The sequence below is a fragment of the Cetorhinus maximus genome, chromosome 6, assembly GCF_964194155.1.
Source record: "Cetorhinus maximus chromosome 6, sCetMax3.hap1.1, whole genome shotgun sequence".
Taxonomy (NCBI): Eukaryota; Metazoa; Chordata; class Chondrichthyes; order Lamniformes; family Cetorhinidae; genus Cetorhinus; species Cetorhinus maximus.
Window position 1 is genome coordinate 40,301,940 of NC_135884.1, and position 19,237 is coordinate 40,321,176.

A 19,237-nucleotide genomic window follows, 5' to 3' on the forward strand; every position below is an offset into this window, starting at 1 on the left:
GTATAATGTTTTTGTTTCTTCTTTCCTCCAGAACAGAACATCATCTGGGAATAAAGCATTCCAATAGAATTAATTTTGGAGGATTTGAAATAATTAACTCTATCCAAAAGCACCACTACAAGCAACCGATTTAAAACAAAATCTCTACCGTGATCATTTGCAAAAAGGAAAGCAACCTTTATGGTTAACAGTTGATCCAATAAAAACACAGGCTTTACGAATGGGTCAATTAATTAGTTAACTCAAGGTAATGACAAGAAAGTTGTTTTTATTATTCATTCATTAAACTTTCTTTATTTTCATTGCCCTGTAAAACATTTTAAATATTAAGTTTGTGATTAATTGCAAAGAGGTCTTTTACATTCCTGCAAACTTCTAATGTACTTAGAGTATTAAAATAAAATATTTTTGTGGGCTGAAGATTAAAGTTTTATGCATTCATTTGTTGTAAATCAGTGATATTAATCACATTTCAAAATCCATTTCTATTTTAATCAAAATATATCACTGAACAAAATGCTCTATGTACTTATTAATTCAAATTGTAAATTGTTCAACAGAATTGTGCAGATTGTACAAGTGAGCAAATGTTTGTTAACTATGAGGGTATACTTCTACTTAAAATTTTCCTTTTTTATTCCTTGGAATAATTCATCTTCTTTTGGTGCCTGAGGTTTCTAGGGCTTGGCTTTTTCTGGCACAATGTTTCCATCTGACTCATTTGCTTCCTTCCACTTCCTTGCTCCTGTTGCACTGTTGTATTCGTACCACCTCCCTGTAACTGAATTAAACACATTTATTATTTTCAATGGGGACACCATTACTCAGATAATAAAGTAGGAACAGAAAAAAATCTGAATTAATACTCAGTAGTTCTGTGAACTTTGAATTAGGAATGAGCAAAAATTCAAAATCTGAGTCTACCGAAGAAACATGAGGCCCAATTCAGTAAGCCCAGGAGAAATGGAACCAGGATCGCTGTGCTCCTACAATTGGTCTAACTGGGTTAAATAACATCAGCGAATAACAGTAATTCGAATCTGATTCCTATATTTTCCTCATAGGTGAAATGAATGGAAGGGGGCGGAGAATCATGAGAGTGGTTCTTCTTAAAGGGACACTACATTTAAACATAGCTGCTTGATTTAGCTGTATTTGAGAGTAGCTGTAAAAAGATGGCAAGGGAACATGGGCAAAACTGCCCCACTGCTGATGATAGTTTGAATATTTTACTGGAAGTGGTGCAATTGAGGATGCTTGAAGCAGAATGTTCAGCCAGTGGGCAGGATGTAGCCGATCGAGTAAAATATCATAAATGATGGGAAGCAGATGTATGCGAAATCGTCATATCTTAGGAAGATTATCAAGCTAAAGCTACCTAAGTTTGACACCTCATATTAAGCCTATGTGCACAGTGTGTAAGCCATAAGCACATTGCCTGAAACAAGGTCCAGCATCAGCCCTGTAACATTGGAGGAAATGACAGAAACTCTAGTATCTTTCATGCCTACACTTTCAAGGTCATAATACTTCAAGTTGAAATTTAAGGCTGACATTGAAAAATGCTCCTAATGTCAGACATAGCTGTGGCATATTGTTGTATCAAGTTAAAATAAAATTTGCATTTATATTGCAGCTTTTAACATCCTTAGGACATCCCAAAGCACTTCACGCCTGGGGAATTACTTTTAGGGTGTAGACTCTGATTTTGGCTTGTCTATTATTGATTCATTCATGGGATGTGGGTTTTGTTGGAAATGTCAGCATTTATTGTCCATCGTTAATTGCCCTTAAGGAGGTGGTGGTGGTGAGCAACCTTCTTGGATACAGCTCAGCCATTTCAGAGAGTAGTTAACAGCCAACCATATTGCCATGGAGTCACATCAAGTCCAGACAGATAAGGACAGCAGATTTTTTCCTAACAGACATTAATGAACCAGGTAAGTTTTTGCAACAACCCTGTAGTTTTGTTGCCATCTTTATTAACGTTAGTTTGTCTTGCTCCTGTTTTTATTTAATTTATCTGGGAAAGAGGCAGAGAGCGAACCTGGTTGGAGAACGCACAGCAGACAGCGAGGATGTGAAAAGGTAGCGGGGGTCTGGGCCCACATTTACCCAGGAGAGAGGCAGAGAGCGAACCTGGTTGAAGAACACACAGGAGGCAGCTGCTTCAGCTTCAGCTCTAGAAAGCTAGTTTGAAGAAAAATCAAAGAGTGACGTCACAGGAAAACCGTAACTTCATTGGTTGGTGAGAAACTGCTATGAGAGAGTGTCTTTAAATAGCCATAAATTAGAAAAGTGTATTATCTTAAAGAAGTAGCTACTTGTTTTTAAGTAAAAAACACTTGGAATAGGGTTCCTCAGAGGAGTGCAGTCAGAGCCAAGTTTGTGGCATCACGAGTGGCTCGGCTATACAGGAGGGGAGGAAGAAGAGTGGAAGAGCAATAGTGATAGCAGGGGACTGGCCATAATCATTCAGTCTTCCCTAGACTCATGGGAGATGCCAGAGGCCTGGAGAATTGCAAACATTACGCCTTTGTTCCAAAAAGGCTGTAAGGATAAACCCAACAATTACAGACCAGTCATTTTAACTTCAGTGCTGGGGAAGCTTCTAGAGAAAATTATTTGGGATAGAATTTGTAGTCACATGGAAAAATGTGAGTTGATTAGGAAAAGCTAGCAATGATTTCTAAAGGAGAAACTGTGTTTAACTAACATGCTGGAATTTTTTGAAGAGGTAACTGAGCTGGTTGATGAGGGTGATGCTGTTGATGTGGTGTGCATGGACTTTGAAAAGATATTTGATACAGTGTCACGCAGCAGACTTGTGAGAAAAGGTATAGCTCATGGAATAAAAGGGGCAGTAGCAATGTGGATATAAAATTGACTGAGTAATAGGAAACAGGGTAATGGTCAATGGGTATTTTTCAGGCTGGAGGAAGGTTTGTAGTGGAGTTCCCAGGGGTCGTCTTTGGGACCCTTGCTTTTCCTGATATATATTAATGATCTAGATCTTGGTGCGCAGGGAACAATTTCTAAGTTTGCAGATGATACAAAACTTGGAAACATTGTAAACTGTGAGAAGAACAGTGTAGAACTTCAAAAGGACATAGACAAGTTGGCGGCGTGGGCAGATAGGTGGCAGACGAAGTTCAATGCAGAGCAGTGTGAGGTGATTCATTTTGGTAGGAAGAATATGGAGAAATAATATAAAATAAAGGGTACAATTCTTAGGGGTTTGCTGGAGCAGAGAGATCTGGGTATATATGTGCATAGATCATTGAAGGTGGCAGGACAGGTGGAGAGAGTAGTTAATAAATCACACAGTATCCTGGGCTTCTAATAGGGGCATAGAGCACAAGAGCAGGGAGGTTATGCTGATCTTATATAAGACACTTGTTAGACCTCAGCTGGAGTATTGTGTACAGTTCTGGGCGCCACGCTATAGGAACGATGTGATCGCATTGGAGAGTGTGCAGAAGAGGTTTACAAGAATGGTTCCAGGGATGAGAGACTTGCTTTATGAAGATAGATTGCAGAGGTTGGGTCTGTTCTCCTTGGAGAGGAGAAGGCTAAGAGGACATTTAATAGAGATATTCAAAATCATGAGGGGGCTGGATAGAGTAGATAGGGAGAAACTGTTCCCGCTCATCAAGGAATCGAGAACGAGAGAGCACAGATTTGAAGTGAGTTGCAAAAGCAACGAACGTAATGTGAGAAAAAACTGTCACTCAGCGAGCAAGTGGTTCAGGTCTGGAATGCACTGCCTGGAAATGCGGTGGAGGCAGTTTCAATCGAGGCATTCAAGAGGGCAATAGATGATTATTTGAATAGAAAGAATGTGCAAGGATATGGGGAAAAAGGGGAATGACACTAAGTCATGATGCTCATTTGGAGAGCTGGTACAGACACGATAGGCTGAATGGCCTCATTCTGTACCATAACAATTCTGTGATTCCGTGAATTAATTGGATTTTTAAATTCTCCAGCTGCTATCTTCTGTCTCTGGGTCATGAGTCCAGGCACCTGGATTACTAGTCCAGTAGCATAGCCACTATGCTAGTATCAAGTGGGCAGTAGATGGAGCAATGACAGTGCTCACGCAATAGCATCGGAAGCCTTGGACTATATTGACAGTCAAGACTCATTTACATCAAGCCAACTACCAGAATAGATCTGGCTGTTTATAGGCAGTTCACAATTTGTGAGGGCATGAAATTCAATTGCTCTGACACTTCTTATGCCAACCTCAGTTCTTAAAGAGGAGGCCCAAGAGAAAATGGGATTGGCGATTAAGATCTAAAATGTATATGGTTGTTTGATCTTAATGATATATTAACTTGTTACTTCAACTCTGAAGGTTTTATTTTCTGCAATTATGGCACCCTCTAGTTTCAGATAGCTGACAATGTTTGCTAATTGAGCTAGGAATCCTTTGGAGTATGTCAACATTTGCAGGCATACTTCAGAATGTGTCAATATTTTCTGGAGGTCCCATATACAGAATACATTTGGAATCACATTCATAGGGCACCACTTTAGGGGGCATGTTAAATTGTAACTATTACTTATCCACACTGTAAAAAGTCTCTCCTCTCCAATTATTGCCCTTCCCAGCCCCATATCTATTCTCTCCTCACCATTGCAAGAGTGAAAGACAATTTCCAGATATATGCACAGATACTGTTACTGCCACTGTTTCTCTGACCAGCTACAAAGCACACTTCGAGTAATGTGGGTGAGAACCATATCCCAAGGCAGTGTTCCTCCTTTTCCCCAGATGTTCCGCCACAGAAATCACTCTCGAAGATGCTGGAAAGTTCAAATTTGGAAGTTCTGAATTTAATTGTGAGGCTGTAGCAACAGACCACTGCACTGCAGAGCTTTTAATCTAAGATTAAGAAGCAGATTTGTTTCTCTCCATTGGAAAAAATATCATCATGCATTACCTGGATCGACTGCTTGTCCATTGAAAACAGTATCATACTTAGTCACCTCCTGTGGGGAAAGAGCAATTACATGTAAGTCACATTGCATTTAGTCAGATTAAAATGTTGGTAATATTTACTTGCTTGTATAAGCTTTTATTATGCAGTCCCAATCTTTGTAATAAAAATATAAATCAGAGTTCCACATGTGCTGTTTAAATATATGCAGAGTGGTGATCATCAGCTTCCAGCTGCTGCAGGAATTTCTAATGTTAGAACAGCGTTGACAAGATAACCATCTCTTTTCTACATTAAGAATGTAAAGGCAGTAGTTTAAAAAGTCATTTCCACATTTTAGCGCTGTGAGGCCAACTCTGCCAAGTAGTCTTCCTGTCAACACCCATTGCTAATTGCTGAGAAATAATTTGGTATTGTGCAATGTGATAGATTCAACTGCTACATCAGTGTCAAGTATGCAGTCTAACTGGAATAAACTCCACTTCAACCCCACCATGATGGTTGCTGGGAATGTTTTGATCGTTGGAAAAGATCACCCTTCACCAAATATTTAATCTCCTACAGCACAAATTTATGAACTGCAAACTTTGCATTTTTGCGGTTAAACAGTAACAGCAGATGTGATTGATTATATAATATTAGACTCAAAGTAAAGTTCCCTCTAATCTGCCCTTATAGTATGCCTCGAACTCAAGATGTTACCTACTGCACCAGTACAACATTTCCAAAACCACCGTCCCCCCACCCAGTCCTCCCACTCTCCCCTCACCCCACCCTTGTAGCCTCTCTGAGTAAGATTGCTGAATGACAGCTGATTGGTGGTTTTGAGGAGACATATCACAAGGAGTGAGAGGAGGTTTTCTGGACTCAAATGCAGTTTCCTAAGATGAAAGGACATAGAGAAATAACTCTCTGTGCCCCCACTTCTAGTTTTACATCTTCTTTATGTAAATTTGCACCTTGTAGGACATTTCACTAAAATATTTGCCATCTCTTAGGGCTAAGTTTATGAAATCACATTCCCAGTGGGGACCCTTGCCTGCTTTGAACTTGGACCAGGTATTATTTTCTTTAATAGAGGGAAGTTTGGGAGGAGCACTACTGTGATTCCTGGGTATGGATTTTTCACAGATCAGCAGTCACCCCAGCCACGCAATTTTGTAAAACCAACCCTTTAATAAAATTTTTCCTCAGCTAGAAATTTTAATACTTACCGTTACAACTTCTATTTTTTCTTTCTTAGGTTCTGTTTTTAAAAAGAAAACAAGTTTACCAAAAAGATACATTATAAATTAGGTTGGTTTGGTATTGTGATTTTGGGGTTTATTTTAATCAAACAAAACACCTACCTGGTAAGTGAATCTTCACTCTACAAATGTAGCAAGACAACAAAAATTAATTATAAGGGAAATATCACAAAGCAATGAAGTTTTTTTCTCTTGTTTTTATATATTTCCAGCAAGTTAATTATAGAGAATTTAAGTAAAAAATTAATTACTGATTGAGGCAAAAAAGAGTGAGTGAGAAATTGAACTTGTTAGCACCTGTTTTTTGGACACTATGAGTGTCCTTAGAGGTTCAAAATGGCACTCATGGTGCATCCACACACATATGTAGGATTGTGCAGGATGCCATATTGGTGCAAGGATTGGTGCGCCCACAGTGAATGCCTACTCTAAGTATGTAGAATAGGCAGTTCATGACATAAATGCCAGCAGTGCCATCTTGGAGCTAAACACTCCAACCCAACATTCTGGATGAAGAGACTGAATGTATGGTGGCTAAATTTGCAGTTGACATAAAGATACGTAGGAAAATAAGTTGTCAAGAGGACATAAAAAATCTACAGAGGGATTTAAATAGGTTAAGTGAGCAGGAACAATCTGGTAGGTGAAATGTAATGTGGGAAAATGTGAACTTGTCCACTTTGGCGGGAAGAATAGAAAAGCTGGATATCATTTGAATGGAGAGAGACTACAGAACTCTACGATATGGAGGGATCTGTGTGTTCTGGTACGTGAATCACACAAAAGTTGGTATGCAGGTGCAGCAATTGGTTAGGAAGGCAAATGGATTGTTGGCATTTATTGCAAGGGGAATGGAATATAAAAGTAGGGAAGTTATGTAGGACGTTGGTGAAACCACATCTGGAGTGCTGTGTACAGTTTCGGTCTCCTTACTTAAGAAATGATATAGTTGCATTGGAAGCAGGTCAGAGAAGGTTCACTCAACTGTATCCTGGAATTAATGGGCTATCTTATGAGGAAATGTTGAACAGGTTGGGCCTATATACTCATGGAGTTTAGAAGAATGAGAGAACCTTATTGAAACATTTATGATCCTGCGGGGACTTGACAGGGTGGATGCTAGGAAGATGTTTCCCCTTGTCAGGGAGTCTAAAACCAGGGGACACAATTTAAAAATTTGGTTCCCCATTTAAGACTGAGATAAGGATTTTTTTCTCTCAGGGGGTCCTTAGTCTGTGGAATTCTTTTCCGCCGGCAGTAATGGAAGCTGGGTCATTGAACCTTTCAAGGCTGAGTTCGGTAGATTTTTGATCGACAAGGGAGTCCGGGATTATGAGGGGCAGACAGGAAAGTAGAGCTGAGGCTAGAATCAGATCAGTCATAAACTTATCGAATAACAAAGCAGGGTCGAGGGGTCGAATAACAACTATCCTCACCCCTTTTAATCTCCATTTTTCTACATTCATTTTTTTATCCACATTATTATTTTTATTTTCATTCATTTATCCATGGTTTAATCCCCTTTTTTTTTTACCCCCTTCTATCCCATTTTCTACCCTTTTTTCCCCCCACCCCTTCCCCTACAGGGCCATCTGTTACTTGTTCCATGTTGTTCTTTCACACAATGCTACCCTTGTTCTGCTATTATCACATTCTGCTTTCTTACTTTTATGTCAATATCAGCACGTTTTTAGCCCTTACCACTACCATTAACACTCCCTTTGTCCTTTGTCAATCTCTCCTTCATCCCCACCTATCACTGGCCTTCTATCCAGCTCTACCTGCTCCACCCCCATTTTTCTTCAGCTATAATGAAGGGTCACATGGACTCGAAACGTTAACTCTGTTTCTCTCTCCACAGATGCTGCTAGAGCTGCTGAGTTTTTCCAGCATTTTCTATTTTTATATCTGTAAAGGTATAGTTATGGGTGAAGGAGTACTGTAGTATAGTTCATCTTTTCTTGTTTAATACATGTTTGATTCTTTTGTTAAAGGTTCATCAGCTGACTCCTGTGACTATTCAGTAGCCGGCCTCCACGTTTCTAAAGAAAAAATATAAGTTAGGATCTATCAAGCTAGGTTCTACCCTGGGATCTGGCTGATCCAGTAGTAACATCAGCAGGGGTCATAACAAAATGTACATTTTTTGGCATTAAGTTTCATCAGCCATTTGTCTGCCCATTCCACCAGCCCGTCGATGTCCTCCTCACAGTTCACAATACATCCATGTTTTGCTGCAAGGTGCCATTGTTTGCACGCAAGTTGCTTTGCAGGTGCTCCATGTCAACTCCACAATTCCACAGTCTCAACATCCAGCTGGTGTGTGACTATAGGCAGCCACTCATGTAAGTCAATGCTTGTTTTCCTGACTGCAGTCCTGATGCCTTTATTCTGCAGCCGTCCACTGTGCCAGCTCCATCTGAGCCACCAGGGCATCTGTCCTGATGAAAGTCATCGACCTGAAATGTTACTCTAGTTGCTACCTGACCTGCTGAGTATTTCCAGCATTTTCTACTTTTATTTCAGATTCCCATAATATTTTGTTTCTGCTGCTTGGATTGCTCTGTAGGAGCAAGGCACAAGTCAGGGGTGTGATGGAATACTGTCCCCTTGCCTGGATGAGTGCAGCTCCCACAACACTCAAGAAGCTTTACACCATCCAGGACAAAGCAGCCCACTTGATTGGTACCCCATCCACAAACATTCACTCCCTCCACCACCAATACATGGTGACAGCAATGTGTACCCCCACTGTTGCTGGGTCAAAACCCTGGAACTTCCTCCCTAACAGCACTGTGGGTGTACCTACACCATATAGACTGCAGCGGTTCAAGAAGGTGGCTCACCACCACCTTTTCAAGAACAATTAGGAATGGGCAATAAATGATGACCTAGCCAGCGATGCCCACATCCCAAGAACGAATTTTTTTTAAAAATCATCCCTGTGGAATCCCTTGGTGTCTGTCTTGTAAGTGCCTTCAAAAGGCCCAGTGCTCTGACACAGTACTACCCATGTGGCTGCTACATTGCTGGTGAGAGGCTGCTAATTTTCAGTGGCGAAGACTGCAGATAACCTTTGAGGCAGACTTGGAACAGCTTCAGACTGCACCATCTCAGCGTGAGTGGCAGCAGCCAGGGGTGATTGGCTGACAGGCAACAGCAAGGGCACAGACAGAGTGGCAGGGGTTAGAGGATGACTGCTGTCTTGTTGAGAGAGGACAGAGGATTCGTGATACATGGAGCCACATGCACTGACCAGGGACACACCTCAGCAATCCTGTCAACCTGTTGCAAGGGAGGTTGTGGAACTGCAGTTAGAGGCTGCACATCGCTTTGAGTTCTAAGGTCTGAAGCCATAATGGCAGCAGTCTAAGCCTGGATGACAGCAGTCTGAGTTTCCACTGCAGGACTCAGATGTAACATGGCTGCTACGTGTGCTGCAATGGAAGCTGCAACATCAGCCATCAGATGCTGCGCCAAAATTGGACACATAAGTGTGCAACTGGAGTTGGTCATCACTTAGACACCGGAAAGGATGGGGTCCCAGGTCTGAACAGAACCCATCTGGCACATCGGACTAGATTCCTGCATGAACCTTGGCATTGATCATAGGGTGGAATTTTCTGAGCCCATGGGGGAAGGCATGATAGGTGGCGTGCGTGGAAAATATGGCACAACCTGCTTCACGACGGCGTAAAGGCAGGTCATGATCATCCGCTCAGCCCGTTAACGGCAGGTTGCATTTCCCGCCATCGGTCGACGGGGAGCTCCTTGTAATACATTAGCATATAATTAAACTGCCATCCTGCCAGGCTCTTGGAACTCTGCCGTCCACGTCAAGGGGAAAGCACACTGACGTGTTTCACAACAACACTCAGGCGAACATGCACTTGGTGGCCTTCACTTTGGGGGAACTGAGATGAGTGAGCAGCAATGTTCTCCACAGCTCGCCCGTTGTATACAGGCCTCAGGGGCACCGGGGTTGGGGGGGGTGGTGCAACTGAAGCCTAGCCCTGGAGGCGACTGCTGGGGGTGGGGGTGGGGGGAATGGTGTCCAGGGGCAAATGCTGGCCAGCCTCGGAAGCGATTGCTGGGGGGAGGTAGTGGTCAAGTACTGCCCTGGCACTGCATGCAGCGCAGAGGTAATTGAGTAATCGGGTAAGTGAGGGGGGTGGCCATGCATTAGGGACACCTGTATAAACTGACTATGCCTCTGCAACTAAGACGGATCAGGCACAGCCACAGTGATATGATTGGGGTCAGGCTCCTGGCCTGCCCACCTATTGTAAGCAACACAGAGGCACCAAAGGGCCACCAAGTGCTCCATACCTTACCACCCAACCCCATCCCCTCACCCCCACCCCTCCCCAAAACCACCCCCTGACAACGGCACAGACTTCAAGTCCGCCCACACTTTATTGGACTGTGGAGCAGTTGGACTGCACACGTTGTACAATCTCCTCGCCAACGCTGGCCATGTACCAGTCACTCCTGGAGACGCTCACAGCCCCTTGCAATCTCAGCATCCTGGTTAGGACCAGTGTCCCCAATGTCCAGGTTGACAGGGCAGCCATGCAGCGCATTCATTTCTGGCCATCCGAGCGGCGACCAGCACTCTCCAGGAAGCATTAAGGGGCAGTCACACAGGGCCAGGAAAGGTGCTAAGTACAGCCATGATAACCACGTCTCTCTCTCTCTTTCATGCTGCAGGAGGACCACGTCAGGATCATGGATCCTGGTGACCTAGCTGTATGCCTGATGGCCTACAGAGTCCATGGAAGATGGAGGAGAGAGCGACAGAGGCACCTGCAGCAACAACCTCATAAAGAAGGGGCAGCAAGGGCTCCCTCACACGCTGCCCAGGAGCGACAGTGAGCCGTGGCTGGTCAGTGCCTAGCGACACTCGGGATCTAAAAACGCCGCCTACCATTCCTGCAGATGACTGAGAACCAGTGTCGCTGACGACTGCACATGTCTAGGGGCCTGGCCGCTCACATCTGCCACTTACTGCAGGACTTGGCGCCAAGGGGACATGGAGGGCATCCACTGCCAGTGGCTGTGAAAGTGACCACGGCGCTCAATTTCTATGCCAGTGACTCCTTTCAGGGCTCCACAGGTGACCCCTGTGGGATTTCAAAATCCACCACCCACAAATTCATCCATGAGGTCACGGGTGCCATCTTCTCCATGGAAACAACTTTGTGCATTTCGCCCAGGAGTGGGACAGCCAGGATGCAAAGGCCATTGGATTCTCCCAGATCTTGGGACTCCCACAGGTGCAGAGTGCGATTGACTGCCCTCATGTGGTGCTCAGGTCTCTGTCGCTACACTCAGTGGATTTCATCAACCGCAAGGGATTCCACTCACTGAACAGTATGCAACCACCAGAAATGCATCTTGCAGATGTGCGCACGGTTTCCAGGGAGTTTGCACGATGCCTACATCCTGAGTTGCTCGCAGATCCCTGCAGTCTTCCAGGGTCCACAGAGGCTGCAGGGTTGGCTCCTCGGGGACAAGGGCTACCCACAGAGGCTGTGGCTGATGACATCTGTGCGGCGGCCTCAGACTGCAGCAGAGCGACAGTATAATGAGGCTCATGCAGCAGCTCACAACTTGGTGGAGCAGACCATCAGGATGCTGAAGATGTGGTTCCGGTGCCTGGTCCGGTCTGGTGGAGCCCTGCAATACAGTCCACAGAGGGTGTCACACATCATCATCGTCTGCTGCGCCCTTTACAACCTGGCGCTGCAACGGGGTGAGGAGCTGGCTGAGGAGGAGATGGAGGAGCTGCACATCTCCTCTGTTGAGGAGGACGCCGATGGGAGATGAGGGTGAGGGGGTCCTCAGTGGTGATGATGACAGGGATGAGGTTCTCGTACTGGCTAGATGAGGCAGGCGCACTCGGGAGGCCCTCATAGCTGCTAGATTTGTGGAGGATGATGACGACATGCAGTGAGGGGTCCCCGTAGATCCTCACATCACAGTTGTGAACGTTTGACTCCAGTCTGGCTTATCTCAGTGCCAATACCCTCTGTGAGAATGCCCCTGTGATGGAGATGCAGTGGAGGCCCTAATAGTCACTCGATCGCAGGAGGATGATGACAACATGCAGTGAGGACACTCCATAGAACTTCACATGGCCTCTGAGAATGTCTGACTCCTGTCTGGCCGAGGGCAGCTCGCTTGTGCTCCATGATCAGGGCCATCTCAGAGACGCAGCCATGTAACTTTAGACACATCTGATGCTGTGTCTGCCGTCAGCACCTCAGCCCTTCAGGAGCTGGTGCACAGCATCACTGGTCACAGATGCTGGTGTGATGGGGGTCAGCCCCACCTTAAAGGTGCTGAGAGCACACAGAGAGAATAAGAGAAATCTGTGGTGCCTGCCCAATACATTCTGGCAGCAACAACCAGCACTGCCGAGGTGCAGGCATCAGTAATGTTTACAGGGAGTGTGAGGCTGGACCATCACTGTGGTCTGAAGGCCACACAGAGCACAGGGAAGAGGCTCTGGACTGAGACACCTGCCTTTTATCTTGTGCAGAGAGGTTTCACATCTGAGTGACAAGAACACTGCTTATCAGAACAAGGAGCCACAGGGAGGGTGCCTTCAGATTCCTTTTCAGACGTTTCTTTGGGGTTTGATTGGAGGCCCTGAGTCATGGACCCTGTCAGCTGTTTGGCAGATGTGCCTGCGCAAGCAAGGGGAGATAATTAGTGCATGGCAGTGGCCTGTGAAAAAGGACACATCACTCACGGCATGTTTGTCTGATGGATGTTGCACTGCTGGATCCTCACTTGGTACAGCAGCGCCAACCTCACCATAAGCACAAGAACGGACCGGTCATTGCTGGCCAGCTGGATGGTTCCGTTTTCAAATTCTGTCAGAACTTTGGTCTCCGGCATTCCTCCACCTGTCTGCGACCTTTCCCTCCTGTTGTGAGCCAGTTTGTCCTGCATGGATAGAGATGGGGAGAGTGTATCAGGACATCTGCCAGGCCAGATGATAAGTATGCCTGGTCTGTGTGGGTGGTGACAATCTCTTAAAGAGACAAAAAAATCATACAGTTGAGGGTCAAACTCTCAAAACCAAGCAGTTGAGAGCCGACCAATCATCTGTAGCACAAGCCCCTGCCCCCCACGAGACCATCAAAAACGCTCAAAAATCCTGAGGGAACCCCAGCTGCAGAAAAATCCACCAGCTCCATGCCCTCCACCTCCACCACCATCAGCCAGCAGGGCTAGGCCAGACTTGGCTGACAGCCACCACAGTAACCACAGGGCCCAATGTCCAGACTGATCCTAGCAATCTCACCTGAACAGAAATACCACACAGAAGTCAGGAAGACACCACGACTCACCTGCTACAATAAGCTTTCTGGCAGGCACCCAGCATTGAGTGTACATCAGTGTTCTTCTGTAAGGATGCCAATCAAGTTCCTCACCTGAGTCCTCTGCAGCAGAACTCAAGTTCAACATTGCCCTCTGGTGAGCTAGCACCTGCGCTCTCCTTGTCCTCTACTCTGGTTGCAGCCCGCTTCTGCCCAGTGTCTCACCATGTGCAGATCTCACCTCTATGCTTTACTCTAACATACGCCCTGTGTTAATGTCTGAGCTGGTAGCTGGGATTGTGAAACCAAGTGATGGTGCTAGATTTTCATCATCACTGTCTTCTTTGTGTTCCACCACTGCCTGGCCATATTGCTCATTTTGGGTATCCTGAAAGGTAGAAGCACATGGGTAAGGTTGTGTTGCAGGGAGGAGGGGAAAGATGCATGCTTACACTGTCTGTAGTTTGTAAATCAGAAGAGAGTGCGGGATGAGAGAAAAATGGGATGTGAGCAGAAAGATTATATATGAGAATATTGTCATCTTCAATGGTTTCAACCGCTCCACTGGACACAGCCTCAGCAATGGCTGTTGAATAATGGGATTAGGACAAGCAGACATACCTGGCCCATCCAGTTAGCTCCAACAGTTTAGGGTTCTGCACCATCTTGGGTCACAAGAAAGAAGGAAGTGTGCCAGTGACAGTCAAACAACTTGTTTGGCTTTTGTAGCTACCATGGTTGAATAGCTGGCAGGGTGTGCCGTTGAGGTGAAGTATATGGATGTTAGATATGAGGCCTGATTGATACAGACTGTTGGTAGATGGTGATGGAGGTGTGGTAACTCGAGCAGTTGCCAAGGCTGGTGGTGCAGCTGGTATGATATGGTTTTTGAAGATACATTGACTGGCCTTGACCACACATGTGAGGTCACTGAAGCTCTTGTGGTTCTCCATCTAGGTTCTCAAGGCTTGTCTCCTGGCAATAACCTCCATGGCTATCTGCTCTGACTGCCATTTGCTTGTGAGTATGGAGGACCTCCTGGCCCTTGCAGGTACAGAATATCCACCCTTCTTTCCACCTCCTGCATTAGGAGCTCCAGCGCAGTATATGAAAATGACTCGCAGCACATGCTCCGATCACAATGCACCTCCCTTTTGAATGGTACAGGCTCACTTTAGTGGTGCTAGCCACTGTATTGGCCCCCTGCTGTGCATCCAGCCATTGAACAGCATAGTTAGCGCTGGCTAGATGCAGAAATAATTCAAGTGAGCAGGCAGCAAGAAGCTGGTTAATCACCCTTCGCGATACGGGCCCCTGTTTTCGGGGATTATAGCATCTAGGTCCCAATATCTTTAATATTTATACAAAGCTCATTCCAAATTAAACAAATTTTTAAAATTAGTAGGAACACAAATCTCCTAGGCCTGAATTTCACGCTTGGTGCGTGTGCCAAATTGGCAGGCCCGGAAGCGGAGGTTTGGTCCACTCTAGGGTGAGATCGTGTTTCCAACACAGTTTCACACTGGGTGGCCAATTAAGACCCACCCAGTGTGAAATGTGCCGGCTCAATGGTTGGAAGGGCCTGGCGGGGGCGGGAGCCTGTCGGGTGCCTGGTCCTATGGTGACCGGTGGGGGATTTAAAAGCAGCAGAGGCAGCTCCCTAAAGGAATGTAAGGCAAAAGTTTGTAGCTTTGGAGTTGTTGATTAAACATTTTTTTTGAGCTGCAATGGCATCTGCACCTGCTGGGCATGTCAGACGGGAGAGCAAGTTCTGTGGGCACTCAACCCTCCCCACCCCGACCCCCAATTCTCAGATGAGTGCCTGGGAATCCTCGTGGAGGAGATCAGTGCCAGGCGGGACATCCACATCCCCAAGGATGGCAAGAGGAGGCCAACACACCTGACTAAGAAAGCATGGGCAGAGGTGGCAGCCCAGGTCAGCGGCCATGATGTTGTGCAGTGCAAATGGGTGCAGTGCCACAAAAGGTTCAACGATTTGCTGCGCTCGGCAAGGTGAGTGCCAAGTTGGCATGGATCTGTGTGGTGAAGTGTTAATGGCTGGCCGCCCCCCCCTGTAGTGCTCAGGGGTGTAACAGTCTGAGTGCCAACTGCCAATGACATCAGCACCTGGCAAGGCAGTGAGCTCTGGCTGCTTGGCCTGATAGGTTTGTGGGTCGAGGACCACAACTCGGAAGTGCCCTGCAAGGTGTTCCTCAACTGGGGTTGGCCAGGCTGCAATGGCGCTGCAGGTAGAGAGTGGACTAATCAATGCTCCTCTGTCCTTTCAGGAGGAGCCATAACAACATAGAGAGGTCAAGGATGGCCAGAGGCCCCCCAAACCTGCTAATATTGACGAGGTACAAGATGGATGTCTTAGAGATAGAGTGACCAGCTTGGTCCACCGGTCGTGGAGAGGCAGGTGTCTCTGATGAAGGTAAGAGTGCAGTACACAGATGTGAGAGTGTCAGAGTGTGTAAACATTGTTGTGTTGTCTCATCTGCAATGGAAACCTCAAACCTGAAGTCCCCATTGTTCATTGAAAGACGATGGCACCACGATGCAGATCTCCACTGTCTCACCAGCCTGCCGAGCACACACAGTGACAGTATGATGACTAACACTAATGATGTCATTTTTCTCCCCTTGAATCACCATCCAGCCAACGTCTACAGGACCCTGATGAGCCACCCTTGACACTGGAGGACCAGTGGCCATCAGATACACCTGCATCACACCCCGTCTCTGCACTAGGCACCAGCGTGGCACCTTGGGCATTAGATCATTGGTTACAATGTCGGCGCACAGCAGTGAGGGCATGACACACTTGCATGGGGAGCAGCCAGAGGCAGAGAGTGCCCAGGGCATTGGCAGTCAAAGGACTGCTGGAGGTCAGGACAATGCTGAGTCCAATGCAGGTGATGATCTTCTGGAGTCGTCTCTTAGGTGGCAGATGCTGATGTCCAGCAGGATGCGTGGGAGGATCTGGCAGAGATTCCTGAGGGTTTGCATGCCATGGTCGACATCATGGAGGAGTCCATGCGGAGCATTAGTACTGTTTTGACCCTAGCACCAAGCGCACTGCCTCCTCCATTGAGGGAGTGGCAATTCTCATGGAGAGGCAGCTCCAGGGACAGAATCAGGGGTTCCTGGAGTTGCGCTCAGTCCTGCGAGCCCTCACATAGGCAGTGATCTCAAGAGGCCTCTGCCAGTGTGAGAGATGGATGAGGCACTGAGTATCTCTGCTAGGTGCCCGTCCATCAATGGTGAGCAGGGAGGTCCAGACTGACCTCACATTGGTGCACAAGCTGTTTGTTGTCTCTGGGGGCTCCTCTCAGGGTGCTCTGGATGATGGTATCAGTTCCTCCGCTCCCCCCCCCACCACTAACCCCACCCCCACCCAATCTCCCCCACCAGCCAGTGACCGTGGCATCTGATGAGGCTGTAATGATTGACGAGTGCCCAGTCATGGCATTGGCTGCTCCCTCCCAGGAGGGGCAACCGGAGGCCCCACTGGCCAGAGAATGACCGCCAAGGTCATCAAGGCCAACAGGACAGCAGAGTCAGCAGGCTGTCTCCAATGCTGGTGCCAGCGAGGGGGAGTTACCAAGACACAGCACTCACAAGCTTAAATTTAAAGCACCGTGAGCACAAGAGGGACTGTTCACTGGGGGACTCTCTGTTCTGCCATGTTTTGTTAATTTGTTTACTGGTGTGACCATTTACACCTTATATTGTTATGTTCATTTCCTGTGAGTGCCAACATTATATAAATGTTGCTTTTGTGTTAATGGCCTGAGTATGCTTCACTTGTTTTGTAGGTGCAGGGCACACCAGTATCTCATGTTGGACACGAGTGGCTCTAAACTCATTGCACAAGTACCGAGTGGACTTTGGGTTCAATGGAATGGGTCATTTCAAACATCCAGTAAGGAGGCGGCAGCCCTGGCTTGAAGTGGAAGCAGTTCCTTGGCAGCTTAGCTAAAGGTGCGTTGAATCAAGGCCTCCCTGGTGTCCCTGCCTCCCTGAAGATTCCAGAGGTTTGCCCCACATCCTCACCGTGTTCTTCCCTGGGCTCCTTTTCTGATCCACCACAGGAGTCGTCACCTATGGCCTGTGGAGCTGTCTCAAGATTTTCTTTCTCCAGTGGGTCCCCACTTGCCAGAGCCAGATGGTGGAGTGCAGCATGCAATGACTATCAGAGAAACACACTCTGGAGAGTGTTATAGCGCTCCCCCTGAACACTCCAGGCACCTGAATCTCATCTTCAGCAGACCTATGGCCCTCTCAATATTCACCCTTTGGAGGCACAACTACTACTATACCACTGGTTCTGTTCTTGGGTGCCAGGGATGCGTCATAATCACCTTTTCAATGGATTGCCCTTGTTACCCAGCTGCCATCCATCCAGCCGAGCTGGAGCCATGAACAGCCTTGGCACCTGGGAGTGTTGTAGGATGTATGCATCATGGGAACTGCCAGGGTACCTTACACAGACTTGCAGAATCTGTGTCTTGTGGTCACAAACTATCTGGGCATTCATCGAGTGGAATCCCTTCCTGTTGACGAAGGCACCCGGCTGAACCGCTGGCACCTTGATGGCCACATGTGTGCAGTCGATTGCACCCTGGATGTGGGGGAACCCAGCAATTGCACCCAGCAAATGTCATGACCAGCCTGAACAGATCATCAGTTGCCAGCTTCACGCAACTATGGACAGCTGTTTGGGACACTCCACTCAGATCCCCCACTGACCCCTGGAAAGAGGCGGGGGCTTAGAAGTTGAGGGCCACTGCGGCCTTCAGAGCCACAGGCATGGGGTTTCCACCCACACAGTCGGAGGCGATCTTCGGCCCAATCACCTTATAAATAGAGGTCACAGTATCCCTGGAGAGGCGGAGCCGCCTTCGGCACTTCACGTCTGACATGTTGAGGTAGTTGCATTGCTGCCTGTACACTCTGGCAGCAGAATAGTGGAGCTTTCTCCGGCCCCTTCCACCTTGTACTCCCTGCTGGCCCTGAACCCCTTCCACCTGCACCTCTCCTCCCACAGGTTGCTCCCTTGGACGCTGCCTACAGACGCCTGGCCTCCTCTCTCTTCTGCCCCTCTCTTCCTCCTCAGAGGAGCTGCCTCCAGTGGAGTACACAATCCCCATTACCACGGAAACAGAAGGCTATCTCGTTACTGTAAGGGTCCACAAGGTATAAATCCTCCAGGGGCCTTGGAGGCACCAATAAGTCCTGAAATGAAGGCCAGCAATGAAAAGACTGAAGCCCAAAACAAAGATGAAGCTGTCAAGTTTCACTAAGCAACCAGCAGCAAACTATCTCCTAAACTCCTCACTACTCACAATGGCAATGCTCCAAACCCTTTTTATCCCGCCCTTGGATGACAATTTGTTAAAAACGGGCTGCTCACCTGTCCGTGTCACGCCCACATTTCATGCAATGTGCGTGAAATTGCAATGGCAAAGTAAAATCGATGACAATAGGCTTTTTAATGGCCTTAATTGGCCCTTTAATTGTCGGCAGGTGTGGCTCCGACTCCCGTGTGCACCCGCTGACCTCAATATTGCTCGTGTGCGAGATGACGTCGGGATCCATGCCCGATGTCATTTCGCGCAATTTCACGTGTGTTTGAGTTGGGTGCTCACCCGCCCGATCAACGTAAAATTCTGGCCCTAACTTACAATATCTCAAATCTAAAACATCTTCA

The 19,237-nt window shown here is 46.9% G+C and overlaps 1 protein-coding gene across 2 annotated transcripts in view; it reads right to left on the reverse strand.

The window, feature by feature from the left end:
* Positions 1-251: 251 nt before the first annotated feature.
* The window catches only part of LOC144681316 (cadherin-related family member 3-like), a 112,158-nt gene continuing 93,172 nt past the window's right edge, over positions 252-19,237 (reverse strand). For both annotated transcript variants that reach the window (XM_078542917.1, XM_078542916.1), the window contains exons 17-20: positions 6,296-6,315; positions 6,161-6,192; positions 4,950-4,998; positions 252-781 (exon numbers count right to left, since the gene is read on the reverse strand). In XM_078542917.1, coding sequence (XP_078399043.1) covers positions 678-781; positions 4,950-4,998; positions 6,161-6,192; positions 6,296-6,315 — 205 coding nt within the window. In that variant the 3' untranslated portion in view covers positions 252-677. The remainder of the gene's footprint in view (positions 782-4,949; positions 4,999-6,160; positions 6,193-6,295; positions 6,316-19,237) is intronic.